Source organism: Salvelinus sp. IW2-2015, unplaced genomic scaffold (genome assembly GCF_002910315.2).
Source record: "Salvelinus sp. IW2-2015 unplaced genomic scaffold, ASM291031v2 Un_scaffold2518, whole genome shotgun sequence".
NCBI lineage: Eukaryota > Metazoa > Chordata > Actinopteri > Salmoniformes > Salmonidae > Salvelinus > Salvelinus sp. IW2-2015.
Window position 1 is genome coordinate 47,246 of NW_019943832.1, and position 9,647 is coordinate 56,892.

Genomic DNA, 9,647 nt, shown 5'->3' on the forward strand with positions numbered 1-9,647 from the left:
AGTATAAGTAAAAAATCCCATGAAAATCTGTCAGTTGAAGATAGAGATATCAGGGCTGCGTCTCAATCCACCACATCCTCCCATGTTGGCAGATATCAGGGCTGCGTCTCAAACCACCACATCCTCCCATGTTGGCAGATAGAATCAGGGCTGCGTCTCAATCCACCACATCCTCCCATGTTGGCAGATAGTATCAGGCTGCGTCTCAATCCACCGCATCCTCCTATGTTGGCAGATAATATCAGGGCTGCGTCTCAATCCACACATCCTCCTATGTGGCAGATAGAGATATCAGGGCTGCGTCTCAATCCACCGCATCCTCCCATGTGGCAATAGAGATCCACGATGAACATAGCTTTACAGGCTGTGAGTTTAAATAAAAGTCACTCAATTAAGGCCCATTATTATATTAGCAACACATGATGTACTGAACAATTATCACTTGCTGATCAAGTAAAATAACACTGACCTCAGAGTCTCCAGTTGACAGTGGGGATTCCCCAGTCCAGCAGAGAGSAGCTTCACTCRTGAATCCTTCAGGTCATTGTTACTCAGATCCAGCTCTCTCAGGTGTGAGGAGTTTGAACTGAGAGCTGGGACCAACACTTCACAGGATGTGTCTGTGAGTTCACAGTCAGTGAGTCTGTCAACACAGAGTAAATACCATGACAGACAAGTTATTATAACGGTACGTTTAGCTTCCCTTCCTTACACAGTTACCAGTGCACGACTAATGTGTACACCATTCATACATGGTGTCACGTCCTGATCTGTTTCACCTGTCTCTGTGCTTGTTGCCCATCTCCCCATTATCCCCTGTGTATTTATACCTGTGTTCTCTGTCTGTTGCCAGTTCTTTTTGTTCGTCAGACCTACCAGCTCTTTTCCCTTGCTCCTGTCCTTCCTATAGTTTTGTTTTCCCCCCAGTTTCGACCATTCCTGCCTGACCTGACCCTGTCTGCCATCCTGTACCTTTTCCCCACTACTCCGGATTACCGACCTCTGCCTGACCTGACCCTGACTGCCGTCCTGTACCTTTATACCCTCTCTGGATTATTGACCCCTGCCTGCCTTGACCTGTCGTTTGCATTGCCCTGTTATAGGAATACATTTTTGTTTCTTCAACCTTGTCTGCATTTGMGTCATATCTTAAAACGTGATACACGGCTTGATGCGGCAATTTTATTTCATTTTAATTGTCTTCTTTTTTTGTTAATTGTATTTATTTTTTCACCCATTTTTCTTCCCAATTTCGTGGTATTCAATTGGTAGTTACAGTCTTGTCCCATTGCTGCAACCCCCATACGGACTCGGGAGAGGCGAAGGTTGAGAGCCGTGCGTCCTCCGAAACACGACCCTGCAACGCAGCACTGCGTCTTGACAAACTGCCCGCTTAAACTGGAAGCCAGCCACACCAATGTGTCGGAGGAAACACCGTACAACTGGCGACCGTGTCAGCATGCATTGCGCCCAGCCCGCCACAAGAGTCGCTAGAGCGCAATGGGACAAGGACCCATCGGCCGGCCAAACCCTCCCCTAACCCGGATGACACTGGGCCAATTGTGCGCCACCTCATGGGTCTCTAAGGTCGCGGCCGGCTGCGACACAGCCTGGGATCGAACCAGGATCTGTAGTGATGCAGTGKCACTAGYGAGGCCAGCAACAACTRTTTTTAAATCAGTTTTAATTATAGTTTAACTTCTTATGGCTGCAGGGGCAGTATTGAGTAGCTTGGATGAAAGGTGCCCAGAGTAAACGGCCTGCTCCTCAGTCCCAGTTACTAATATATGCATATTATTATTAGTATTGGATAGAAAACACTCTGAAGTTTCTAAAACTGTTTGAATGATGTCTGTGAGTATAAAAGAACTCATATGGCAGGCAAAAACCTGAGGAGAAATCCAAACAGGAAGTGAGAAATCTGAGGTTGGTAGGTTTTCAACACAGTTCCCATTGAAATTCCCTTGAGATATGAATGAAGTTGCACTTCCTAGGGCTACCACTAGATGTCAACCGTCTATAGAAATTTAAATGAGGCTTCTACTGTGTTGTGGGACTGAATAAGAACCGAATGAACAGGTGTCAGCCATTTTCTGGTCACGCGCATTCAACATGATATCCACTTGCATTCCGTTGCACCTCAAGACACAAAGAAATTCTCCGGTTGGAACTTTATTGAAGATATATGATAAAAACATSCTAATGATTGATTCTGTACTTAGTTTGAAATGTTTCGACCTGTAATATAACTTTTTGAAGTTTTTGTCCGAAGTAACGCTCGACCAGAACGAGCYTTTGGATATGTATACCAAACGCGCTAACAAAAGGAGGTATTTGGACATAAATAACAGACATTATCGAACAAAACAAACATTTATTGTGGACCTGGGATTCCTGGGAGTGCATTCTGATGAAGATCAAAGGTAAGGGAACATTTATCATGTAAATTTTGGTTTCTGTTGACTCCAACATGGCGGCTAATTTGACTATTGTTCTGAGCGCCATCTCAGATTGCATGGTTTGCTTTTTCCGTAAAGTTTTTTTGAAATCTGACACAGCGGTTGCATTAAGGAGAGGTATATCTATAATTCCATGTGTATAACTTGTATTATCATCTACATTTATGATGAGTATTTCTGTTGAATCGATGTGGCTATGCAAAATCACTGGATGTTTTTGGAACTAGTGAATGTAACGCGCCAATGTAAACTCAGATTTTTTTATATAAATATGAACTTTATCAAACAAAACATACATGTATTGTGTCACATGAAGTCCTATGAGTGTCATCTGATGAAGATCATCAAAGGTTAGTGATTAATTTTATCTCTATTTGTGCTTTTTGTGACTCCTCTCTTTGGCTGGGAAAATGGCTGTTTTTATTGTGGTTTGGTGGTGACCTAACATAATCYTTTGTGGTGCTTTCGCCGTAAAGCCTATTTGAAATCGGACACTGTGGTGGGATTAACAACAAGACTACCTTTAAAACGGTATYAGACYCATATATSTTCGAGGAATTTTAATTWTGAGATTTCTGTTGTTTTCAATTTGYCGCCCTGCACTTTCACTGGCTGTTTTCATATCATCCCGTTAACGGGATTTCAGCCCTAAGAAGTTTTAAGAGTTTATTTTGGTGTGCTTTATTTACATGAATACTTACAGAGCTTTCCTGCAGCCTCTTACAGCTGGGAGCAGTCTCCTACGACCCTCCTCTGATGTCTTGTATTCCTTCAGGTCAAACACATCCAGAACCTCCTCTGATATCTGCAGCATGTAGGCCAYCGCTGAACASTGAGCAAGMGWYAGGTTTTTGGATCTGTCCRCTGACCTCKAGTARMCTTGGATTTCCTCCTGTACTGAATGGTCTTTCATCTCTATCAGACAGTGGAAGAGATTGATGCACCTCTCAGGGGAGATGTTCTTCCTCTGCATCACCTTAAGGGATCGGATCGTTTTCTGGAAGCTCTCTGGACTGCTTTCTGTCTGTGTCACCAGACCTCGTAGGAGTTTCTGATTGGACTCCAGTGACATGCCATGAAGGAAGCGGACAAAAAGGTCCAGGTGTCCATTCTTACTCTCCAAGGCTTTATCCACAGCGCTCTTCAGCAGCTCATCCAAGGTTAGCTCTTCAGACGCAGCTCTAGACTTTCTCTTGAGGAAGGGCTTCAGTTCATCCATGTTCTTSGTTGTGTAACAATGGTACATGTAGACAGCTGAGAGAAACTCCTGAATGCTCAGATGAACAAAGCAGTACACCARTCTCTGAAATAACACAGATTCTTCTTTAAAGATTTGTGTGCACAATCCTGAGTACACTGAGGCTTCWTTGACATCAATGCCYCACTCTTTCAGGTCTTCRTCATAGAACATGAGATTACCCTTCTCCAGATGTTCAAARGCCAGCTTCCCCAGCTTCAAAAGAATGTCCCTATCTGACTCCATGAGATCCTCTTGATCCATCTCATCTCTTCCATGATACTTCTGGTTCTTCAGGCTGGTCTGAATGAGCAGGAAGTGTATGGACATCTCAGTCAGAGTCGTGGGCATCTCTCTCCTCTTGTCTGTACTCAATATGTGTTCAAGGACGGTTGCAGAAATCCAACAGAACACTGGAATGTGGCACATAATGTGGAGGCTCCGTGATGTTTTTATGTGTGAGATGATTCTGCTGGCCAGGTCCTCATCACTGAATCTCTTCCTGAAGTACTCCTCCTTCTGTGGGTCARTGAACCCTCGTACCTCTGTCACCTGGTCAACACACTCAGGGGGGATCTGATTGGTTGCTGCTGGTCGGGACGTTATCCAAAGGAGAGCAGAGGGAAGCAGATTCCCCTTGATGAGGTTTGTAAGCAGGACATCGACAGTTGATGTCTGTGTGACATCAGACACCTTTTTGTTGCGCTGGAAATCCAATGGAAATCTGCTTTGATCCAAACCATCCAAGATGAACATAGCTTTACAGGCAGTGAGTTTCTTTGCATTGCCTATGTCTAGTTCTGTGTGGAAATAATTTAGAAGTCCAAGAAGAGTGTACTGTCGATCTTTAATCAAGTTCAGCTCCCAGAAAGGAAGCATAAATATGATATCCACATCTTTGTTTACCTTCCCTTCAGCCCAGTCTAGGATGAACTTCTGCACAGAGACAGTTTTTCCGATGCCAGCGATGCCCTTCGTCAGCACAGTTCTGAAGCTTCTCTCTTGGCCAGGTAAGGGTTTAAAGATGTCATTGCAGTGGATTGCTGTGTCATGTGAGGTTGGTGTCCTGGATGCTGTCTCTAGCTGCCACGCCTCATGTTCATTGTTAAACCCTTCACGCTTTCCCTCTGTGATGTAGAGCTCTGTGTAAATCCTGTTGAGGGGACTTTGATTCCCTGCTTTTTCAATGCCTATTACACATTCATACCTCCTTTTCAGACTGTCTTTGTGGTTTACTATAGCTCTCTGCAGGTTGTCGTCCACTACAAAGGAAAAGTAAAAAATTATGTGAATCAGAAACATTCGTTGACAGGATGAAAAGTGGGCCTTCCACAACTACAGTAATTTATATTATCTCATATTATTGTAGTTAACTACTGTAAATCATATTGAGGTATTGACTTGTGCAAGTTGTCTTACTATTTTCAGAGCCTCTTGCATCATTGGATTCACTCAGGTGCTGTAGTACAGGACGTGTTCTGGATCTCTTTCTACACTGAGGACAGTCATAGTCTCCTGAAGGAGCAGGTTTCTCCCAGTATCTGGTGATGCACTGTCTGCAGAACCTGTGTCCACAGGTGATAGAGACTGGATCCCTCAGCACCTGCTGACACACTACACACCTGGACTGGTCCTCTGGCAGAGAGCTGAAAGAACATTATTAAAACATAAAGACATTGTGATCCTTCACTGCTATTTCTACTACAGAGACAAAGGAGAGAGAGAGACTTGTAGATGTTAATACTGATCCTCTAACAGAGTAGACCATCCACTACAAAGATAAAGGAGAGAGAGAGATACTGATCCTCTAACAGAGTAGACCATCCACTACAGAGATAAAGGAGAGAGAGATACTGATCCTCTAACAGAGTAGACCATCCACTTCTAAACAGTAGCTGTCCCTCCATCAGGTGGTCTACTCTGATCTAAGCAGAGCACATGTCCCTCTACTCATGGAGGTCTACGCAGCACCTGTCCCCACTCAGGTGGTCTACTCTGATCAACAGTACGCGTGTCCTCCACTCAGGTGGTCCTACTCTGATCTAACAGTACCTGTCCTCCACTCAGGTGGTCTACTCTGATCTACCAGAACCTGTCCTCCACTTCAGGTGGTCTACTCTGATCAGACAGTACTGTCCTTCCACTCAGGGGTGCTACTCTGATCTACGAGTACCTGTCCCTCCACTCAGGTGGTCTACTCTGATCTACCAGTACCTGTCCGCTCCACTCAGGTGGTCTACTCTGATCAACAGTACCTGTCCCTCCACTCAGGTGGTCTACTCTGATCAACAGTACCTGTCCTCCACTCAGGTGTCTACTCTGATCAACAGTACCTGTCCCTCCACTCAGGTGGTCTACTCTGATCAACAGTACCTGTCTCCACTCAGGTGGTCTACTCTGATCTACCAGTACCTGTCCATCCACTCAGGTGGTCTTAACCAGTACCTTTGTCCCTCCACTCAGGTGGTCTACTCTGATCTAACAGTACCTGTCCATCCACTCAGGTGGTCTACTCTGATCAACAGTACCTGTCCCTCCACTGCAGTGGTCTAAGCTCTGATCAACATAACTGTCTCCACTCGGTGGTCTACTTTATAGCAGTATGTCACTCATGCAACACAGATTAAGAACAATCCTCTACATCCTTGAGTTTTCTCCAGTCTCCAGTGGTGGATCTTCCAGTACCCAGCCAGGAGGCAGCTCTGATCCTGAGTCTCCTGGGCGATTGTTACTCAGGTCCAGTTCTCTCAGGTGTGAGGGGTTTGACGCTCAAGAGCTGAGACCAGAGAATCAAAGCTTCTCTTGACTCCAAAGAGCGACAACCTGGCAGAGTTGAACATGACTTTAAACCCTTCTACTTTTTTGAGTAGTGAAAAGAAAGTGGCAGCTTTATTGTCAGTCAAAGGGAGTGGATTGTCAGATTTACAAACTTTATAACACATGTGGATCTGTGGAACAGTTATCACTTGTTGACAACTACAGGAATACTGACCTCAGAGTCTCCAGTTGACAGTGGGGATTCCCAGTCCAGCAGAGAGGAGCTTCACTCCTGAATCCTTCAGGTCATTGTTACTCAGATCCAGCTCTCTCAGGTGTGAGGGGTTTGAGCTGAGAACTGAGGCCAAAACTTCACAGGATGTGTCTGTGAGTTTACAGCCAGTGAGTCTGTAAATACAGAGTAAACAGTTTAATATAAAACCATTACATTTGGATTCTAATAAAAGGTTCTCACTTGTTGACCAACTACAGGAATACTGACTCTAGAGTCTCAGTTGACAGTGGGGATTCCCAGTCCAGCAGAGAGGAGCTTCACTCTGAATCCTTCAGTCATTGTTACTCAGATCCAGCTCTCTCAGGTGTGAGGGGTTTGAACTGAGAGCTGGGACCAACACTTCACAGGATGTGTCTGTGAGTTCACAGTCAGTGAGTCTGCAACAGAGTAAATACATGACAGACAGGTTGTATTATGTTACGCTTAGCTTTCCTGCTAACACTGTTATCGTGCATGACTAATGTGAACACTGTGCATAACAACTTTATTTAATCAGTTTGAATTAATAATTTGTTCAAGAATAATCAGGTATAGACTCCAGGTTTAGTTAGAGCAACACAATGTCAGGTATAGACTCCAGGTTTAATTAGAGCAACACAATGTCAGGTGTTGACTCCAGGTTTAATTAGAGAAACACAATGTCAGGTGTTGACTCAGGTTTAATTAGAGCAACACAATGTCAGGTATACACTCCAGGTTAATTAGAGCAACACAACGTCAGGTATAGACTGCTCAGGTTTATTAGAGCCACCAACATCAGGTATAGACTCCAGGTTTAATTAGAGCTACACAACGTCAGGTATAGACTCCAAGTTTAATTAGAGCTCCACAACATCAGGTATAGACTCCAAGTTTAATTAGAGCTCCACAACATCAGGTATAGATCCAGGTTTAATTAGAGCTACACAATGTCAGGTATAGACTCCAGGTTTAGTTAGAGCAACACATCAGGTTATAGACTCCAGGTTTAGTTAGAGGCAACACATCAGTATAGACTCCAGGTTTAGTTAGAGCAACACATCAGGTATAGACTCCAGGTTTAATAGAGCTACACAACATCAGATATAGACTCCAGGTTTAATTAGAGAAACATCAGGTATAGACTCCAGGTTTAGTTAGAGCAACACAACGTCAGGTATAGACTCCAGGTTTAATTACAGCAACACAACGTACTCCAGGTGTAATTAGAGCAACACAACATCAGAATTAGACTCCAGGTTTAATTAGAGCTACACAATGTCAGGTATAGACTCCAGGTGTAATTATAGCAACACAACATCAGATATAGACTCCGGTTTAATTACAGCAACACAACGTATCCAGGTGTAATTAGAGCAACACAATGTCAGGTATAGACTCCAGGTTTAATTACAGCAACACAACGTACTCCAGTTTAATTAGAGCTACAAATGTCAGGTATAGACTCCAGTTTAATTAAGAGCTACACAATGTCAGGTATAGACTCCAGGTTTAATTAGAGCAACACACACGTCAGGTATAGACTCCAGGTTTATTAGAGCTACACAACGTCAGGTATAGACTCCAGGTTTAATTAGAGTCACACACAACGTCAGGTATAGACTCCAGGGTTTTTAGATTATGAGGCTCACAACGTTCAGGTGATAGCTGCCGCAAACCATTTCAAAGTTTGTATAATATTGAACAGTATGGAGTTACTATTCAAAAAGGAAGGACTGTTGGATTTTAGCTTAAAAATATACTTATTCAAGTTACCATACTAGAACTTACTGATTACATGTTGGGGTTAATGGGTGGATAAGAATTTGGTGTATGGAAAGGTACTGAGTGGGGAAGTCCAGAAAGACAAGGGGAAGTCCAGAAAGACAAGGGGAAGTCCAGAAAGTTCATATTCTGTTCCTAAGGAGGGAGTCTACAGGCAACACTTTCAGTTCCTGATAAGGCAGGCCAGCTGAGGAACTAGGGAGGAGTGAGTAATTCAGCTCGAGGTCAAGACATTTACATTTAAGTCATTTAGCAGACGCTCTTATCCAGAGCGACTTAAGACAACAGATGAAGTGAGAAGATACGTCTGGGAGGGGTGCCAGAGAGGCCCACCCCAACGACCCTCCTACTACAGTCCTATCTCTCACATGCATACACTTCAACTCCCACAAAGGTTCTAGCATCAGACAGGGCCGTGACTACACCAGTGAAAGGAACCACTTAAGTTCCTGCCTAGCAACAGAGATGTATTGGCTGTCTAGATGTGCAAGGAGTTGACTCCGCCTAGTAGGAGGATATAAATATATGAGCTTGTGTAATCATGCTTTGTCTTTGCAGTTGTTTGACCCAGTGGGTGAATAAACTTGGTTTGATCTTTTTCTAGACGTCTATTTGAGTTTTTACTTTGTTTGTTCATAAACAGTTTACATCACATACTCTATCAKGCATTTCACAAARATTATCTGGTTATACCCATMATACAGATCTCTGGTGAAAATGGGAAGGTGCACAGCAGAGAAGGAGCGAACGAGACCAAAAAGACAACATGAAAACAAGCGGACATAAACGCTCATAAAAATGATTCTGCGAAACAGGCATTTGGAATATAAAATGTTTTATTTGACATTTAATGGGCAACATCTTATCCACGTTATCCTATGAACTTGAATGTAATAAAGTACTGTATCTAAATGTTTTTCTCAGGTTGTGGTTTGTGTGTTGGTGTGTTCAGACCTCTGACGCCGGCCCATACTGTTTAATACAAAGATGGTGATAGTACTATGCTACTCTGATCAACAGTACCTGTCCCTCCACTCAGGAGGTCTACCAGCACATGTCCCTCCACTCAGGAGGTCTACCAGCACCTGTCCCTCCACTCAGGTGGTCTACTCTGATCAACAGTACCTGTCCCTCCACTCAGGTGGTCTACTCTGAT

The 9,647-nt window shown here is 43.7% G+C and overlaps 1 protein-coding gene and 1 long non-coding RNA gene across 3 annotated transcripts; both read right to left on the reverse strand.

Annotated features, from left to right (window-relative positions):
• Positions 1-423: 423 nt before the first annotated feature.
• Positions 424-5,193, reverse strand: LOC112074155 (NLR family CARD domain-containing protein 3-like). The gene is made up of 3 exons (XM_070440408.1): positions 5,116-5,193; positions 3,161-4,958; positions 424-643 (listed from the first exon to the last, which is right to left on the reverse strand). Coding segments are annotated over exons 1-3 (2,004 nt in total). The 5' UTR covers positions 5,117-5,193; the 3' UTR covers positions 424-438.
• Positions 5,194-5,752: 559 nt separating this feature from the next.
• On the reverse strand, positions 5,753-9,647 carry LOC139025334 (uncharacterized). 2 transcript variants are annotated; one of them, XR_011476904.1, is made up of 3 exons: positions 9,577-9,647; positions 5,830-6,224; positions 5,753-5,788 (listed from the first exon to the last, which is right to left on the reverse strand). It is a non-coding gene; the product is annotated as an uncharacterized lncRNA (long non-coding RNA). The 2 variants fall into 2 exon arrangements; XR_011476903.1 differs by having other exon boundaries at positions 5,830-6,184; positions 9,515-9,641.